Genomic DNA, 20,993 nt, shown 5'->3' on the forward strand with positions numbered 1-20,993 from the left:
TACCATTCTGATCAGATTGTATTAAGCCCACTGCCATGTCACGGCAAACCTCTTGAGTGGGTCCCTAACCTGACCTTTTCGTGCGGCACCGTGCACTGACCACCGCCGCAGCGACAAAGCGCCAGCAAGGCGGGCGACCTGGTGCCTCACAGCACCCATGCTGCAAGGCAAAGCCCCCAAGGCTCCAGGCCGCGCCGCCCCACTGACACCACACCACCACAACAGCAGCCACCACACAGCACCAGCACACAGTGAGAGGAGCTGTGCACTCACCTCCCACTGGCTCCCATATGTGAACTGGGAGCAAAAAGAAGGCTGACCCCTCTTGCAGTCTCCTGCTGATTAAAATCACCTGTGCCAAATGGGGAGAGTGCAGATCCAAGCAAAAAAAGAGGGGGATAGAATGATATAAATACCATACTATGAAGAAAAAAGATTCTATCTGCATATCATCAGCATACGTTCCTCCATCTGCATTTAAAACCTATTACCTTGTATGAGGATCTGAACCATTATCATTATCATCCAGGCTCTATCCCAATATCATAGAGGAGAAGAGACAGTGGCCAATCCTGCCCTGTGCTCTTTCCCAACATGATCAAATTCGACAGGCATTCATTGCCTAGCATTTGGTGTCTTGTAGAAAAGTTGATTAAGAGAATATAGAAGGAACCAAGGCCCTTCTTCCATTCTACACATTACAGCCTATAGGAGCTTTCGCTCAATGCTGTCAAAGGCATTGCCTTCATCCCCTTAGAGGACAGCTGAAGATTTAGCTAGTCTTCTCAGGCTCTCAGCTTTTGATCTGTCTAGCATAAAACCTAAATGTCCCTGATGAATAAAAGAGGGAACTACTCTGAGTAGTATATTAGCCCTTGCCTTAGCTAACACTTTAGCTTTCACTGGAACAAAAGAAATGGGTCTATATGATCGCAAATGGATTCTGGAAATTGTCTCTGATCAACGGCTTCCTGAAAAACTGACAAGGGTGGTGGTAAAAATATTTTTACACATTTTTCTGGCAAATTATCCTGGTAAGCCATCTCATCCAGTGTTTTTTCATTGGAGATGGCATTTAGAGCAACTTCCAGCTCCTCAGAGGTTTGAGGCTGTTCCAGAGCCAAAGTGGTTTCTGCTGACAACTTGGGCATACTGTTATTGTCAAGAAACCTCTCTCAGCATCAGTATGAATGGATTTAGATTTTTATACATCTTCATAATAGTCCTTCAGGATCTATAGAATACCAGTGCAGCCTTTAATAAGCTCCTCTTTGGGATTAGTCAATTGCATTTCTGGTGCCACTGAGGCTTTAGTCGCCACAGGGTATTGCACCTCACTTAAGGTGCCGTACTCAGCCCGGGTAAGGAAGAAGTTAATCGCTGGTGTTTCTCACATTCACAAACCACACACAGGTGTTTTCCCACTGGGAATGGCCTAGGGTAGACAGGAGGTGGCCATCACAAGGCATGGGACTTTCCCATTCACTAGGACAACCACCTGGGGGGCGAGCACCACTTGGAGGAAAAGGAAGGAGCATCTTTACACTTGAGTAGACATCCCCAGGCACAGCTTGGGGTGAGGAGCACAGTCGGTACCTCGGTCCACGCATCACCTTTGCACTTCTGGGAGCACTACGAGACCCGTGGCTTGGAGCAGGCAGCTCAGTCCAGGCTCTCTATAGCTGCCAGGGATTCCAGGGTCTGCAGAGAGTGCAGGAAACACCCGTTCCATCCTCCATACACGGGATTGGAGGGACCCCAACCAGAAGGGACACACAGTGGAAACACTGGTGGTGACCTCCGAATTATCCGGGATCGGCTGAGGCACATCACGGCAGAGACCAGCACCCCGTAGCCTGTTACTAAACAGTGAGTAAAGAAACCTTGAACTGCAAAAACTGTGTCAGCCTATCCTTGCCGGTGCCGTCACCCCGCGCTTCGACGCCAACGGCCGCTACAACCACCCCCATCATTCTCCCCTGGGGCCAGGCTCTAGCTGTAGGGAGCCGAACCATCCCGGCTGCGTCACCATCTGCCCCAGAGGACAGCACCTGCAGCGGTGGCTAATTCCTGGCCGCACACCACAGGTGGCGTCACGAGACAACAACCCCCTTTCATCCTCATCATCACCCCCACCATCATCCTATCCATCCATCCCCTTCGTGGACATCTCGGGGTCACGAAACCGGGCAGAGCCACCAGTGACATCCCCTGACCCTCACCGGCCTGGTGAAGAGTATTCCCCAAGGCCCCGTGGGGTGCTCCACATTCTATGTAAACAGCTATTGTGAGATCTTACTATTGTGGCAAGGCAGTGTCCAACACTTCTCTCTACTCATAGTATTTTTGTTTGACAAAGAAGCGTTCATCATTCGCACTAGACATGAGGAGTTCATTCTAAAGTCTTTGAGCCTCTTCCCATATGTGTCTATTAATGTCAGAGGTGTCTGATGTATAGGATTGCCTTGCTTCTTCAGCTCGGTAGTAATGCAGGGAACACAACTAATTTTGTTGTATTTGGCATTGAACATTATTCTGTATATATATATATATATATATATATATATATATATATATATATATATATTTAAAAGATAGATAGATAGATATACTTTTTTTATATATATATATATGGTGGTGATCATAGGAGGAGGTTATTAAATATAAAATTATAGTAGATTTATAATCTAAAACCAATAGTACTGCAAGGGTTTGTCATGATTTGCTCTATCATTACTGAATCGTGTTTTGTTCTTGGAAATTTTGTAAAATAATCATGAATTATAGATTGATCAAACAGTAATGTGACCCTTTAGGAGATGACAGAAAATCTATGCAGTTAGTGTATATGCAACGACTAAGAACTTGCATCACAAACATGTCTGCAGTTTCCATATTATTCGTGTCTACAATTTTGATATGTTGGAATAAAGAAGTTATTTTTTTAGTGGATTCCAATGCTGAATTAACAAACAAAAGAATATAGTAGCACTCTGTGTAAGGCCTCTTTCACACGTCCCTGAAAAACACGCACGTTTTTCACGGACGTGTCAGAGGTGCGTTTTGCCCTCCATGACCTGTGTTTATGGGCTACGTGTTTTCTCCGTGTGTTATCTGTGATAGCACATGGATAACGGAAACTTTCTACTCACCTGTTCCAGGCTTTGCTGTCCATGGTGCTGATCTTCGGTCTCCGGTCCTGCCGCCTCCCCGCTGCTGCTGCTTCTGGCCACAGTGAAGTGAATTTCAATTAGCATAATGAGCGGCGGTCGGCAGCAAGTGACAGCAGCGGCAAAGACAGGAGGGCAGGAGAAGGTGAGTAATGTTTTGGTTTTTTTTCTCCTGAGCGCTGGTTCCTGTCTCCTGTGACCTCGCACCGCCTAAATTTACAGCGGATGGACCAGACAAATCTCAGTGCTGCAATGCATTTCAGTTGTATCTGTGCTCTCGGATGCACATCCAGCTGAAACAAGCACTGGAGTCCTTGGGCCCCTGTACAGTGCTCTCCATTCTTAGGCTGTGCTGTGTGGTGAATCACCGCTCACAGTACAGTCGATCAGGGTGAGTGAATGGAAGATATGGTGATGTCACGTCAACTGCTAGAGCACAGAAGTTGACATGACATCATCGGATACCAGCAGCCATGGAAGCCGGGGGTCATGTGATTCATTACATAAATACCACCACTCAGTGCCAAAATTAATAACAGAAGGTATTTGACAATACAGTTAATTTATTACTGATAGCACTAATATGGTACTTGGCACACAAATTGGACAAATCATGTGTGCACACCAACCACGACATAGTGTCTTTTCTTTTGTACAACCCTAAACGTAATATTTATCAAACATACCTCTCCAGGGCTAAAAAACTAAAAATTTACAGGGCAGGTAGGATCCATTATTTAGGTACTTTTATAAGTTTATTCTATATAGCTTCAATGTAGTTTAAATATCAAACTCTATGTTTGCATAAATCTTAGTGTACACAGAGTGTTGCTATATAGTTTGGATTGTTCATTATGCAGCCATAGCAGCTTGTACTTATTCACATTTGCTTTATTCTGTTAGGAGGTGCTGGTAAGTTTTTTATTTTCCAGTCCTAGGTTTAAACATCTATCACAATTTCTGTTTCTGACGGCACTTCAGTTTTTCTAGCTTAGTTCCCAGGATACTATTAGATGGGCCTCTGAACAGTGAGCTGACAGTGTCCCTTTTTTTTAGATAAAAATGTAGTTCTTGAAGTCATGTAACGCAATTTTGTTTTATAATTTAGTGCAATATTGGGTTTTATGAATATTAGTTTATGATGATTGTCAAACTCTTATGTGCAACTATTTGATTTGTTTTACTCAATATGTTTTTTTTTAACTTTAGGTTAAAAGTGTAAACCTATCTGAAGGAGAGCACCTGTCCATTCGAGGTATAAATGAGGATGGTCTTGTGGTCCTGGCGAATGAAACTCTTCTGGTTGAAGGTCAAGTGATCCGAAGTCCAACCAATACCCTTTCAGTTTACTTCAAAACATTCCAAGATGATACAATCGGAACTTTTCAGCTGCATTATCAAAGTAAGTGTCTCATAGCATTTCTAGTTTGACGATGAACATTAAATCTATGCAGAATTGTTACATATTTATAAGATAATAAAAGGAAAAAGCGCAAATAGGGTTTTTCTGTGACAAGGTGAGACCTCGAGATAAAGGTTGTGCTCACCAGGAAGGGTTATGTCAGGCACAACCACCGGTAAAAACACAGAAACACAGCTGCTTCAGTCCCAATTTTGACAGTGCTTCAATTTACGAGCTGGAAGGGTTAAGTTGCTGCGCTGCTGTGTAAAGAAGATGAATGCATGATCTTCAATATGTGACTTTAATCAACGTGTTTCCGAGTAACCTCCTTCATCATGATAATCACATCCCTCATCCTGATGAAGGAGGTTACTCCGAAACGCGTTAATTAAAGTCTCATATCGAAGATCATGCATTCATCTTCTTTACACAGCAGCACAGCTGTTTAACCCTTCCAGCTCATATATTTTCATAAAAGGAATTTATGGTGTAGATATAGTATTTGCCATAAATGCCTTAAAAATAAGAGTTTTAGTTGTGACCTGCAGAAACTTCACTGACCAAACAATGCACCAGCTCTTCCCTTCTCCTGTTCTCCATATTGGTGGGGGTCTCAGAGATATCTATCAAGCTAGCAAAATTTACTGACAAAAATATTGATAAACCCCGTTAATTGAGACAACAGCTAAAAAGGTTTGAAGGCTCCTAATAGCCACTTAATACTTACAGTGACAATAGACACACAATTTATATAGTTCCATTCCTTTCTGAGGGAAGACAGTTAATCTAACATATTGATTGGCTAACAAAATGCTGATGTGACTGATGTACAAAATAACAAATGGCACGGAAAATTCAGTTTTCAGATGAATGCGTTACTTGTGTATATAGAGATGTATCGTGAGCTTAGCTATTTTTTTAAAGCTCTTAAGAAGCAAAAGTATTTTGTTTTGAAAAGCCGAACCATCTGTGTATATTCATTTCCCATGTGTTGGTTTTGTTTGATTAGATGAAAGTTGAATTTCATCCTCTAGAGTGAATCACGTAAAAAATGTCTTTTAAGATGTGAGAGCCTGTTCTTTAGAGAACATAAAAAAGATACTTTTTATTTGAAAAAATCTGCTGAAAACACAAGTTCTTCTTCTGTATACATCTGTATCTAGAGCACATATCACAGTACTATCATTTATATAATTGACAATATAATAACGCTAGAATACACTGCTGCCAGAGAAATAAAGCTGGACATTCATACTAGACAGAAGTTATCTGAACCTCTCGGTTTCCGCAGGATCCGCCAATAATATAATGTGTAAATGATAGATGGATGTTGGGGGGGGGGGATATCACACATATTAACCTTTAGTATGCTCAATTCTTTGTTCCTGTTGCAGAAAAATTGCAACCAAAGGCATTTATCTTCACATTAGAACAATAATGAATGCTTAGACGTGCCCAGAGAGCATGTCCATGGTGAAGTCAAAATAAATAGTTGTCAGCCAAATGAGAAAGCAGCTGATCTCTTGCATATGGCATTCTTAAGTGAATTTACTGATTCTTTAAGAGCTTTCTGACATGTGCGATACTGTGCTGCTACTGTGACATCATATGTCGGGTACTTAGAAATAAGCAGGCTCAAAAGGTAAGTCTGCATTATACCTGGTGTTTTTGGAAGCAACAGGTTTTCTACGCCCCCCCAAAGAAGACATTGAAACGTGCGTGTCGGGGCACTTTTTTCTTGGGCACCACAAACCACTATGGGTGAGTGAATGATTGCGCTGGTTTGTCTCATGGGCTTAGTAAATGAGTATTGTGATAACTTGGAGTGAACATTATATGGGAGCTTCCTTATGGAGTCCCTAATCTAGCCTATGGTTGTACTTCAATATATGGTAAAGATGATGTAATAGACATGTGTATGGTTCCTTACCTCTTTATACTTTAGAAACCTAATTATACTTATATCGGGTCTATTTACATAACGTTTGAGTACATGTTTAACATTAATTTAAATCCTTGCCATATGTGGTTTGTTGGCCCTATGTGATTCGTCATCAGTGACTCTCCTTAAAAAAACCTGACAATTGCTATTTGATATTTTGATATTTTTGTATATCACTTCTTGTAGTCATATTATGTAATAAACACTTTTTATATTTTTGCAAGAAGTCTGTCTTTGACTTGTTTTTGATGTATCTGGTCACTCATAAGACCATGACTACGTTACCCTTTAGTCCTCTTGTTATGCAATTTTCATCCTAGAGTGTAGTCTCAAATAATTATCTGATATGGTGTCACATTTTTATCCTAACTCATGTACTTTATAGGTTTTCTTTAAGTATGTATGTAAGTCAAAAGAGATAAATGCAAAATGAGCAAATACCGTCTTGTAAATAAATAGCAAGAGTAAATAACATAGGGTACTTAGTTTAAACTGTTTTCAGTAAAAAAAAAGTGTAAAAGCCATCCCACCACGACAAGGTGTACCCAATAGAGACGGTCCTATGGCTAATATTAAACCTCTATGTTTATTAGTCAACTAGAAGGTGGCCCGATTCTAACGCATCGGGTATTCTAGAATTTATTGTGTAGTTAATGTATGATTTGTGTTATATATATAGATGTTGTGTGTAGTTGCCAAGTGTTTGTGTAGGGCACTGTAAATGTTCTGGGTGTTGTCTGGGTGGGGGGGTGTGAGAGCGGTGTTGTATGTGTGTTGCGTTGTGTGTGTTGCGTTGTTTGTGGAGCGCTGTGTGTCTGCAGCATTGTGTGTGGTGTTGTGTGTGTTGCGCGGTGTGTGTGTGTGTTTTGGGGGGAGGTATGTTTTGTGCAATGTGTGTGTGTTGCGCGGTATGTGCGTATATTTGTGTGTGCCGCGGTGTTTGTGTGTTGTGTGTGTGCGGCGTTGTCTGTGTGTGTGGGTGTCTGTGTAGGGGGGTGTTTGTGGTTCCCAGTGTGTGTGTGGTGTGTTGTGCAGTGCGTGTGTGGCGGTGTTTGTGTGTGTATGTTTTGGGGGGAGGTGTGCACCCCCCATCGTGCTCCAGCCCCCATGCTGCGCACCCCCCATCGTGCTCCATCCCCCATGCTGCACACCTCCCATTGTGCTCCTTCCCCCATGCTGCGCATCCCCATCGTGCTCCATCCCCCATGCTGTGCACCCCCCATCGTGCTCCATCCCTCATGCTGCACACCCCCCATCGTGCTCCATCTCTCATGCTGTGCACCCCCCATCGTGCTCCATCCCCCATGCTGCGCACCCCCCATCGTGCTCCATCCCCCATGCTGCGAACCCCCCATCGTGTTTCATCCCCCCATTCTGGGCACCCCCCATCGTGGTCCACCCCCCATGCTGCACCCCCCATCGTGCTCCATCCCTCATGCTGCACCCCCCATCGTGCTCCATCCCCCATGCTGCACCCCCATCGTACTCCATCCCCCATGCTGCACCCCCCATCGTACTCCATCCCCCATGCTGCGAACCCCTCAGAGAGGAGTATAATAGAAGGATTATAATAGGAGTATAATGGGAGGAGTAGTCCTGGGGAAAGAGTAGTATAATGGGAGGAGTTGTCCTGGGGGGAGGTGTACAGGTGCCCAACGTGTGCAGGGGGCGTGGCCTAGTGGGCATAATGTGAGGGGGCATGGCCTGATGGGCATAGTGTGGGGGCGTGGCCGAGCTGGCATAGTGTGAGGGGGCGTGGCCTAGCGAGCATAGTGTGAGGGGGCATGGCCTAGCGGGCATAGTGTGAGGGGGCATGGCCTAGCGGGCATAGTGTAAGGGGGCATGGCCTAGCGAGCATCGCGTGCGGGGGCGTGGCCTAGCAGGCATTGCGTGCGGGGGCATCACGTACGGAGGGCGTGGCCTAGCGGGCATTGCTTGCGGGGGCGTGGCCTAGCGGGCATCGCGTGTGGGGGCGTGGCCTAGCGGGCATAGTGTGCGGGGGGCACGGCTAGACCGAGCCCAGCGGCCAATCCGACGGTTGTCACTGTAAGGACACAATGTCACTGTAACGACACAATTTTGGAGCAAGACAGACAGACAGACAGAATAAGGCAATTATATATATAGATATTAAGTTTAGTTCCCACATTGAAATTTTGGTGAATTTTTCATGCTGCACATTTTCGCAGAAAATGTAGCATCTTACAGTTTAATAAAGATGGTGCGATTTATAGGAATCTAATGCCCGTGTACTTTATGTTACATAAATGGTCCTGTGGTGGGTGTTTGAAATCTGGAACATGTCAACTTCTTTTGCAGCTATGCTGAGATTTATATGTGGATCTCCCTTATAGAAATGCATTACACACAGAAAATCAGCTTGTAAAAATGTGTATGCATTTCTAAGACTGTGTGCCCACAATCAGTTTTTGCTGCTTTTTTGATGCTCCATATTTTCACAAAACATCTTACAGTTCCAGCAAAGTGGAGGGGATTTATAGATATCTCACACCCACTGTAATTTCTTTTTTGCTGAACTGTGGTGCTTGTTTCACATCCACAAAATGTCAATTTCTCTTCCAAATACGAGTTTTACATGCAGATTTTCCCTACAGACTTGATTAGATGTAGAAAAAATGCATGTAAAAATGCACATGCGTTTTAGTGCATTTTTCCTGCCGAAACACATCAAGTACACATGTAATCCATTCATAAGTAAATCTCTAAAGGTTTGCCAAAGCCAAATACCAGGAAGTATCAAAAACAAGAGGGAAAAAAAGCACTAAAAACGCATGTGAAAAATACACACAAAAAAATAGGGGAAAAAAACCCCATAAGTAACCTAATTTACATAATAGCTGCAGAAATTCTGCAACATTAAAAACTCAAGAAAGAAACGAGGAAAAAACGATCAGGCGTCCATAAGGTGAAAAAAGATTTTTATTGATCAGTGCAAGGGGTGGACACACAGATAAAATTATCATTAAAACACCAAGAAAGGAACAACCGGCAATGAGAGTATTCACAGGATTTGATAAATGCCAGACTTGAACAAGCATCAAAATGTCACAATGATAATATGTGCATAATTATGCGTATGAATTCATAATATGCATGGCCACATATGTTGCTAATATAGTGCTGCAATATATACCTGTATCAAAAGTATTAACGCTGTCACAAAAAATTGCATAATGTACATAATCACATATGTCATAGATGTAGTGCTGCACTATAGGGCTGTATCACAGACATCGGTGCAGTCAAAAAAGGCATGAATCACGTGGGGATATATCTACACACACATACAATCCGCTGTATAATAAAGAAGGCAGGGGTACACCACTAAGTGAGGATAGTATAATGAGCCCCATGAGGCAATTTTAACCCGTAACAAAATTTGGGAATGACAATGGATAATACATAGAACACAGAGCGGCGATGAAACTTACCACATGTACAGCAGGATAGGATGTGACCTGGCCGGAAGATCCGCCTACCCGACGGCCGTTTCGGCTACCGCCTTCGTCAGGGGGCGGTAGCCGAAACCCCCTCTGACGAAGGCGGTAGGCGAAACGGCCGTCGGGTAGGCGGATCTTCCGGCCAGGTCACATCCTATCCTGCTGTACATGTGGTAAGTTTCATCGCCGCTCTGTGTTCTATGTATTATCCATTGTCATTCCCGAATTTTGTTACGGGTTAAAATTGCCTCATGGGGCTCATTATACTATCCTCACTTAGTGGTGTACCCCTGCCTTCTTTATTATACAGCGGATTGTATGTGTGTGTAGATATATCACCACGTGATTCATGCCTTTTTTGACTGCACCGATGTCTGTAATACAGCCCTATAGTGCAGCACTACATCTATGACATATGTGATTATGTACATTATGCAATTTTTTGTGACAGCATTAATACTTTTGATACAGGTATATATTGCAGCACTATATTAGCAACATATGTGGTCATGCATATTATGAATTCATACGCATAATTATGCACATATTATCATTGTGACATTTTGATGCTTGTTCAAGTCTGGCATTTATCAAATCCTGTGAATACTCTCATTGCCGGTTGTTCCTTTCTTGGTGTTTTAATGATAATTTTATCTGTGTGTCCACCCCTTGCACTGATCAATAAAAATCTTTTTTCACCTTATGGATGCCTGATTGTTTTTCCTCGTTTCTTTCTTCCGTTATATTCTTATGCGATTTGTCCAGCATGGATATGTAGCCTATGGTTGCACTATATAGAGGATTTCCATTTGTATATATTATGACAAACATGCAACCTTCTCTCCTGTGTGTTCTTTTTGTTTATAACTTACAACATTAAAAACTCACCAAGAGATCTTCATGGAAATGAAGCCTAATGTGTTTCTGATGAGAAACGCACTAAAGCGCAGATAATCCGCACATGACTCTGTGACGTTTTATCAAATCAAAATACTAGGAAGCATCAAAAACAAAGCAGTATAACTTAAAACATTGTATAGTAAAAAAAACAAAAACTGCAACTGAAAAAATGCAATAAAATATTTAAAAAAAGCACTCAAAAATACAATAAAAAATTGCAAGTAATCTAACATAATGGGTGCATAAAACCTGCAATATCAAAAATTCACCAAATGCTCCTTTTGGGAATGCAGCCAAAGTCAGTATTTGGAGGGAGTATGAGATGCAGCAACATGGAATTAAATGTCCTTGGGAGAATCTGTATATTTCCTCGCTTGTGTCCATGCATGTTCTGCAATGGAAGGTTCTTAATCATAATATACTCAATACACCAATTTTGTCCATTTGACAGATTACCTTTCTTCATTAAAGTGAACCTGTCAGGTCCAATATGCACCCAGAACCATGACCAGCTACACGATATGTACCCAGGACTGCTCGTGGTTCTGGGTGAATATTGCACCTGACAGGTTCACTTTAAAGAGGGTTTCTACCGAAACCAACAAAGTAGTCATATACTCGTAATTCGGATGTTACAAGGCTACCTAATCTTTTGCAATTTTGTTACATATAGTTACATATGTTTGGCATTGTCTTTTTGTTTTGTTTAGTTGTGACAGGCATTTTTTCCAGCGGTGACAGCAGGAGCTGCAGTCATATCGATAGTTACTGTTGATTAAACTCTGAAAAAGTAATGATTACCTCTGATTTTCACAACATGTACAATATATAACAGAGGTGTATTTATATGAACGTTTCAAGCATTGTAAGAATTTTTACTCTTATTAATTACAAGCACTGAAATAATACTGGTTGCTGTGAATACAGTCTATATTCTACAATCAGTACCTACATAGAAGCTATTCTGATTTCCCTACAGCCCGGCGTTGTTATTATAGGGGAGCCATTATAATGGGAGCCTTTCTAATAATAGCTTCATGATAGGGAATCGCTATTTACGTGATGCATTAATGAAATCATTAAAATGTCTTCGAACTTCAGCTCTGCTTTAATGAAGGAAGCACACAGTCCATGACATTTATTCCAAAATCTATATTAACTACAGCGTAAATATACACTGGTATTTATTCATTTATTTATTACAAATTCAATTTTTATTTAGGATTACTAATAATGCTCATAAATATGGAGCTAAAAATGCCAGAAGATTGTCAACCAGTTATTATATTTAATGGGGAAGATATTTTACAATGGACAGAGGAGTCAGTACCCATTCTATACTTCACAAGATTTTAAAGGGAACCTATCACATGGAAAAATGCTATTAACCTGCAGATATGTGCTTAATTTGCAAGTTAGCAGGTTTTTGCTACCTCATCTGAGAGCAGCATTATGTATACAAAGAGGTCCTGAGTTCAACGATGTATTACTTATATTTTGTGTGCAGTCTTTCTGACTTTAGATTTTGTATGTAGCAGACCTCTGAAAGCAGTCCTCGCCTACACCAGGCTTTCAGTGTACATTTCCATAGACAGAAGCTGCTAATAACAGAAGGGGTGGAGTGGGACTAAAGCTCAGGAACTGCTGAGACCCACTAATGATAAAGATAGCAGGCTTAAGCTAGCATTGTAAGTAAACATAAAAAGACTGTAACATAACAGATACAGGGCTGAACTGTCTGTTTTACGTATTGCAGCTTGCTGTATTCAGGTTACATTGCAGAAACCTTTAATGGCACTCTGAACTTGTCTGGCCCCTGCACATTAAACTCCGCTGCCGGGAAGAAAATAACTTTATTCCTCCCACCAGCTTTCAGTTTTAGTCATGGAGGCGGCACTAGCATGTGTTCAGTCACCCTTTTGTGTATGGAGAGTGGCAGCCGTAACCATGCCTCAACAGGATCGAATGACAGCCAGTGCAGGGGTCGCGGTTACAGCTGCCACTCTCCATAACAGAGCAGTGATTAAACTCATACCAGTGCTGCTCTCGTGACCGAAACTGGAATGCTACTAGGGGGATTAAAGTTAATTTCTTCCTGGGAGCAGGTTTTAATGTGCAGGCGCCAGACAGCTTTAGAATGCTATTAACCTGCAGATTAACCCCATATCTGCAGGTTAATATAACCTGCAGATTAACACCATATCTGCAGGTTAATAGCGTTTTCCACTTGACAGGTTCCCTTTAATGCTATACAATATTTTTTTACATGGTAACTGTTACTATACTAGAATATCTCAGTATAAAACTAGGAAAGTATCATGTGGGAGCAGTGCTCCTATAATGGTAACTGCTTGAAATGTTATGGACATGAAATCAGTGGTGAATTACCTGAAGGCCAAATGCAATAAATTTATAATGTATTGATAATTATTCCAAATATTTATAATTATTCCAAAACTTTTATTTCACTTCATAATAAAAATAGAGGCTGTAAAAATATCCAGGTATAAAATAATTTCCATTCCAATTTGATAATGATATTATAATTGAATTTATTGAGAGCACCTATGTTTATTATTAAATGAAATAAAAAGTATGGAATCATTTTAATCAAGAATTGGCTGAAAAAATGTCATATGTGTAACATAGTCTGTTGGTGTTACCGTGCCGAGAATTCTTGGAAGCCTCCATGAAGGTGAGCTGGACTACACCTGTTTGATTATATTTTTGTCTTGTTTTAGTTTTTATGCTGAGCTGCACTTTCCCTCGAAGGCCAGATTATGGAGAGGTCACGGTCATGGATCTACATGCTGGAGGTACAGCCCATTTTCATTGCAATATGGGATATGAGTTGGAAGGGACCAGAAATCTTACATGCATCAATGCTTCAAAGCCACGATGGAGCGATAAAGAACCTATCTGCATAGGTAGGTACTATGGATCCATGCATAGCCAGATAATGAAATAAACATACGGTAGGTATCTCAGATTACAGACAAACAAGTATTGTATAGAACAATCAATTAACTATAATATAATAATTCTGTACTTAGTTTCTCCACTTTGGATGTACGAGGCAATTGGTGACCTATACATAGAATAAGGTTATCATTGTGGGATACAATACCTGGCATTCCCACCGATCTACTGCAATCCTAGCTGGATATAAACACTGTATTAGACAGAACCAACCTGGCATTACTACGGCATGTTTCTTTGTATGATGATTATATCACACGTTAAGGTGTCATTTCAGCTATCTTTTCAGTATAAGTTGTCATGTGTGTGTAAATAACCATAACTGGCTATTTTAAAGGGTGCTTTACACGCTGCGACAATATATCGTTGGGGTCACGTCGTTAGTGATGCACATCCGGCGCCGTTAGCAACATTGCAGCATGTGACACCAATGAGCGACGATCAACGAGCGCAAAAACGTGAAAAATCGTTGCTCGTTGACGCATCGTTCATTTACTTAATATCGTTGCTGCTGCAGGTACGATGTTTTTCATCGTTCCTGCGGCAGCACACATCACTATGTGTGACACCGCAGGAACGACGAACATCTCCTTACCTGCATCCACCGGCAATGAGGAAGGAAGTAGGTGGGCGGCATGTTCCGGCCGCTCATCTCCGCCCCTCCTCTGCTATTGGCCGGTCACTTAGTGCGTCGCAGGGACATCGCTATGACGCTGAACGCAACTCCCTCTTGAAGGAGGGATTGTTCGGCGGTCACAGCGACGTTGCTGACAAGGTATGTGCGTGTTACGCTGCCGTAGCGATAATGTTCGCTACTGCAGCGATCACCAAATGTCGCACGAGCGACGGGGGGCGGGTGCTATTGCGCACGACATCGCTAGCATCATGTAAAGCACCCTTATGACTTGAATCCTGCATTTTTCACCAATTTTCCCCGGTTTGGATTCTATTTCTAATTGTCAGTTCTCTCTGAGCTAGTTTGAGGAGACTAGCTACACAGTACGCAGAACGAGATGGATTCCTGTTTCATTCTTTGTTTAGCAAATGTTCAGAAATAGCAGCAGAAGAGGCAATTATCCAGCAGTATTGGGGTGTGTGAGTGAATCTAGCTCTGAGATAAGCTAAATCACTCACTAGCTGCAGCTGACGCTATCTGTCTTGTCTGTCTCTGCTTTTCCTACTCACTCCTCACTATGCTGGCAGTTCATCTTGCTTTGATGGCATTGAGCTGTATTTTAGAGTAGATGTTGAGTTTAGACGGTGGTGAGATGAGAATACATAGCCATAAAGAGCTCATAAATTAAGAAAGAAGCAAAATTCTCTGATAAGATGTATTACAAAGTTTCTTACAATGATGTTACAGAATAAAAACACTTTTTAAAGACAAAGCAGATATTACAGCCATAAAGTTGCCATATAATGGTAGATACCAGTTCTGTAGTACATATAATAGATTACAGTGCAATAATATATAGTGACTTTCAGCTGATAGCCTTTCTGATAGAAGTTGTTCACATTCTCGTCATTTTCATCTGGTACATCTGGTACAATGATGACTTCTTCTAACCCCGACTCATAGCTACCTGTGGCCTACAAAAAGTACAGTTAAGGCAGGGAGCCCAAGGCTCTTGACGTTACCTTAGCTTTCAACAAAATCAGCATCTTGTAGATGCCAATAGAGTTGAGAGTCGCACTCACCCTAGGACCCAGGTGGGTCCCCCTGTGTAAGTGGACCTGATAGAAGTTGTTCACTTTCCTATTTCCATCTGATACAAACCACCACGATGACTTCCAACCCCAACTCATTGCTACCTGCGGCCTACAAAAGTAGACAGTTAAGGCAGGGTAGCCCATGGCTCTCAACGTTACCTTAGGTTTCAAGAATATCAGCATCTTGTAGATGCCAATAGAGTTGAAAGTGGTGTTCACCCTAGAACCTTCTGCAACTTCCCCATTTGGAATCCCGTTACATACTAATAATATGCTACTGTCTAATGGACAACTTTAATAGTATATTGCCTTTTTTTCTTGCTAGAATCTGAAGGAAAAAAGTGACATGTGCCTTTGGATGGAATATTACAGATATACAGTATATTCCCCTTAGACATATTTCTTTGAAAGGAAAATATCTCTGTAATATGTTGTTATATAGAAGCATCAAAGAACACCACATGGAAAGCCTATGTCTCTGTCTTGTGCTAACCTGTGATACAGTGTGCAGTCATCCATATATCTTCCATACATTGCATCTTGATATAAGGATATGTAAAAATTATACACACAAGTAACTACTATTGCCATATTTATCCAAATTAATTCAAACCAATATTTTGAGATTGGAGAGAAGAGAGGTGTATAGCTTTCCAGCTTGTTAGATATGTCTAACATATTTCAGGGGAAAAAAATGACCATGCCTGTGCTAAAATATAGCAGGCTGCCTAAAACTGGAGCTTTTCTAACTACATAAGCCTTCAAAGCTAAAAAAAAGACAAAGGAAAAATCATAAAAAACATACAAATATGACACATATTTAGATTATACATATGGTATTTCATCTCCAATTTATTTTCACGTAGGGCTCTATTCATACTGATTCCATTCTTACAAGATCCATACTGCATAGTGCATGAGGTATCCTTTTATAATGGATGGAATTCTGGATTATTTACAGGGAAGAATAAGACTAGAATATTCAGCCTATTGGGAAAAAAACCTGAAACCTGACAAAAGAGAAGCAGTGAATGTATTCTTCAAGTTATTTATTGTCCAACATTTAACACCATGTTATTTCTTGTACCATCATACAGTGAAGATAAATTACTTAATATTTAATTTTAGTAATCCAGCTTTGTTTTCTGATGTAGAGCTCAAGCCCCCAAAAAATGACATTACGACTGCCTGAATAACCTGAATAACCACTAGGAGTGTAAGATATTATTGTTTCAAAGGAGGACCTGTCACTAGATCAAAAGTGACCGGCTCTTATTTTATTCCCACTGCTCACCTGAGTATTCTGTTATTTTTTTCTTTTCAAATATATGTCATACGAACCGTATGACAGAGATTTTTTTCATTTTGTGCACATTTTTAAGGTCTTTCCCAAACAGGCATCGCTCACAGGTTATAGGGAACTTGCCACCAGATTTGTTCCTTATAAGCTGTAGCCAGCACCAGTAAGCTCTTATACACAGTATTCTCGAATACTGTATATAAGTGCCCAAGCCACTCGTTATAATATTATTATACTCACCTGCAGGGTGGTCGGGTCCAATGGGCGTTGCTGGTCTCGGTCCGGCGTCTCCTCTCTTCCTTCCATTGCCGTCCTCCTTCCCAGCTCCCTGTGGATGACACATCCTACATTATCCACACAGGCCTCTATTGGGCTCCTGCGTATGCGCACTTTGATCTGCCCTTCTGAGGGCAGATCAATAAATTGTAGTGCGTGGGTAAGGTTCGAAGACCGCCCGCGTTTGGACATTACAATACTTTACTCTGCCCTCAGCAGAACAGAGAGAAATGATTATGTGCAGGAGCGCAATGGAGGCCTCTGTGTGGATGATGTAAGACGTGTCATCCGCACGGAACAGGGAAGGAGGATGGCAATAGGAAGAGAGGAGCCGCCGGATTGAGACCAGCAACGCCCATCGGTCCTGACCACCCCCTAGGTGAGTATAATAAAAGCTACAGTGTGGCCTGGGCCCTTATATACAGTATTCTAGAATGCTCTATATGAGACCTTACAGGTGGTGGCCGCAGTTTATATGGGAAAAATCTGGTGACAGGTTTCCTTTAATAATGCAGGAAGCCAAAAATCATGCCCCAGAAAATCTTCTGAGCCACAAAGACTTGAAAAACTGGACTTAAAAAAGTCCATGACTGTGAAATCATACGGCGGATTTAAAAAACTAAAAACTGAATTTTCATGGGAGTGGCGAGAATAAAATAAAAGCAAAAACTGGTCCCTTTTCACCTGGTAACAGCTTCTATTTAATGTCTCTTTGTGTCTTTCTTTAGCTCCTTGTGGAGGAAGAGTACAAAATGCCACTGTTGGAAGAGTCCTGTCCCCAAATTTCCCAAGCAACTACAGCAACAATCTTTTTTGTGCATGGACAATAGATGCTCCAGGCGGACAGAAATTACACCTGCATTTTGAGAAGTTCATCTTGACTGAAAAAGACAGGTAATTATTATAATAATACAGAGTGTCCTAACATTATGCTTTCTTAATTTTGTGAAACAACCAGATCCACTCAGTTTTTTTTATATAGCAGAAACAGTCATATTCCACTAATTCCTTCACTCTCATAACACTATGCAACATGATTTTTGTTCTCAGGGAATAAATGTCATTTCTTAATTGGTTATATCTTAAAAACTTGAAAAAAAATTATTCACCTGGAAAACTTTGATTTTGCGGTCAGGACACTGAAAAGTTGAAATTGGAACATTACAAATGTTTGGGTTTAAGTTCATAATGAAACGAAATACAATATATTTCAAGTCCTTAGCATATTTTAATCAAAATTCTCTAAATTGATGAAAAGGAACCTAGAAATATTTACTTTTGTGAGTGTATATCATACCACTTTTACGCATTAATCCCCAAATGTAGTCCCCCATCAGGTTTTCTTTGTAATTTCACTAGCATCTTATATTTTGAAATTTGCTATCTTGATGAAAGCGCTCTACTTGCTCCACAGAATCCATCTTCTGTGTGAGTCTATCAAGATGAGCATCAAGGATATGGACTTTGAGACCTCGTGCAGCCCATTTTGCTTCACCAGCTTCAACCAATGCAACATAGTTTTCAGCTCTATGATTTCCAAAGGAAGCCTGTAACTACATTAACAACTGATCCATGCTTCTTTCTCTTTTCTTTTGAGGAGTTTGGGAAACTCTTGACACTCCATAACTTTCTTGATTTGAGGGCCAATATAAAACGCCAGCTTTAACTTTTGCTTCTGAAAGCTTTTGGAAGAGATCTTGTAGCTACTTGAATGGCACCAAGGAAGTCCAAAGCTGTGATAAATTGATTCATAAGGCCTAGTTTGATGTGGAAAGGTGGCATTAGTACCTTTCGAGGGTCCACAAGTGGCTCCCATTTAATGATGTTGTTCCCCACAGAAACTCACTACATTCAGGCCATTATTGTCTATGGTACTATCCCTACTAACCCAAAGGCAAACAAAGCATGGAAGCTTAGTATAGCTTCCTTGAAGACTCATCAAGAATGCAACCATTTTGAAATCTCAAATTACTTTCCAATCATATTCCTCATATTTCATCGCATTTAACAATCTCTTCACATTTTCATAGTCTTCTTTAAGCTTTGCCGAATGGGCAAGGGGAAGAGGAAGATACTGGTTACCATTATGGAGTAATACTTACTTGTATCAATAGCTTTGAATGATGTAAAGTCTGGAATCCTGAAGTCCTGAACACCTTTCATACTTTGGTTACCATGAAAGGAGAAACCAAATGTTATCAGAATAATGAAACGAGAGCATTGTGTAGTGCACATGCATTATGACATTCAAATATATGGGTATCCTAAAATCCTTGTGACAGCCACAAAAGCAAAGTTTTGAGGTTACATCAACTCTTTCCAAAATAAGTAATAAAAAATCAAACAGGAAATAAGACTTTTAACCCAGAATCAAACTTTATAACTCCCTCACGGACTGCACAGTGTTCCTCTTCTCAAAAATAACTGATGGTGGAGAAAGATGTGACCAGACATGAATATCAGCCTCCTCCAATTGGAAAACATTGCATATGGTAAAGCTGTTTTTCGGTTGAAGGAAGATGATGGACAGTTCTGGCCACATGTTCCTCCATCATCAGTTATGAGGAAAACTGTACAGTCTGTAAGGAAGGCTGCAGTAACAAGTGCCGAAAGATAAGTAATCGTAAGGCTTATATATTAGTAAGTAGTACAAAATCATAACAAAATCATTTGTTAAAATAATTATAAATTGGCCACCTCTTGTAAATGATGATCGGTGTGTATTTATACACATTTTCTGTAAACTCAAGAAGAAAGCTACTACAACTATTTGCAGTTGGACTATGCTCCATGAGCCTTTTGTAGAAAGCATCTGTAGCGCCCAACTGGGCAGGTGTTTTAACCTACTTGTCGCCGGGCCAGGGGTGCGGATCCTCTGCATTGTCATGGGGTGGCCTGGCCCGGTTCTGTTACCCCGAGGCATACAGGAAGCAGGATCAGATGGTAGTAGGGAGGATGGAGGTTGTAGTTGGAGGTTAGGAAAGTCTTTTTAAAGATCATAATGCCACTTGTGGTACACTGCCAGGGATGTGCCGACGCTGCAGGGTCTCACGCCGGGGCAGATGTTGGGTGCAGCCGGGATGGTATCACTCCCCACAGGCGGAGAGGGCCCCGGGAAGATGGCGGGGGTGGTAGTGGTCTCTGCCGGTGCCACAGCACTGGGCGCCGGCACCGGTAAAGGAGAGGCAGAGACAGGGGCTGCGGTTCCAGGTCTTTTACTCACAAGTAGTTCAAGTGCTGCCCCAGAGCACCGATCTCCGCCACGATGGGCTCCAGCTGATCCCGGATCCGTGAAAGGTCAAGTCCAGTGTGTGTGTCAGCCTGTGAGCCCTTTCCTCCTTTTATGCACTAAGTATCGGACCCCCGTGGCATGAAGCACTTGAGGGTCCCATTGTCAGTAAAGTGTCCCATTCTGTATGCTGATAGCGCGGTTTAGTTGTGGGGCTGGTCCTCAACCCCGGATCCTATATGCTATTTGGCTGCAGGCTCATTGGGATGGGTCCGGTGACTGTTCTAGCCATTCCCCGAGACCTTTGCAGGGTTAGTAGATAACATAAAGTGTATCTGCCCTAGGATTCTGTATCCTGACAGCTCCGGTCCTCTGCAAGCAGCCACCTGCTTCTCCCCAGCGACCGTGTTGAACGCCCTGGCCCACAGAGGTTGCCGCCGCACGTCCGCTCTGCTTTGTGTCTGAAGCTGTTCTCTCCCTGTTGTAGTTGTGTTGTCCTGAGCTGTTGCCCCCAGCCAGTGTCACCGGCTGGTTCACTACTCTCACTAGGTCAACCTGCTCTTCCCGCTGTGTGCTCCTGACTCCTCCTGGTGGTTGCTTCTCCCTGACCCTGAGTCCCCGGTT

At 41.9% G+C, this 20,993-nt stretch overlaps 1 protein-coding gene across 3 annotated transcripts in view; it reads left to right on the top strand.

Moving 5' to 3' along the window:
• SEZ6L (seizure related 6 homolog like) overlaps positions 1-20,993 on the top strand; it is a 720,622-nt gene that overhangs the window by 572,104 nt on the left and 127,525 nt on the right. For all 3 annotated transcript variants that reach the window (XM_075320063.1, XM_075320062.1, XM_075320061.1), the window contains 3 exons: positions 4,380-4,572; positions 13,617-13,802; positions 17,869-18,034. In XM_075320063.1, coding sequence (XP_075176178.1) covers positions 4,380-4,572; positions 13,617-13,802; positions 17,869-18,034 — 545 coding nt within the window. The remainder of the gene's footprint in view (positions 1-4,379; positions 4,573-13,616; positions 13,803-17,868; positions 18,035-20,993) is intronic.

The sequence above is a fragment of the Anomaloglossus baeobatrachus genome, chromosome 1 (assembly GCF_048569485.1).
Source record: "Anomaloglossus baeobatrachus isolate aAnoBae1 chromosome 1, aAnoBae1.hap1, whole genome shotgun sequence".
Classification (NCBI taxonomy): Eukaryota; Metazoa; Chordata; class Amphibia; order Anura; family Aromobatidae; genus Anomaloglossus; species Anomaloglossus baeobatrachus.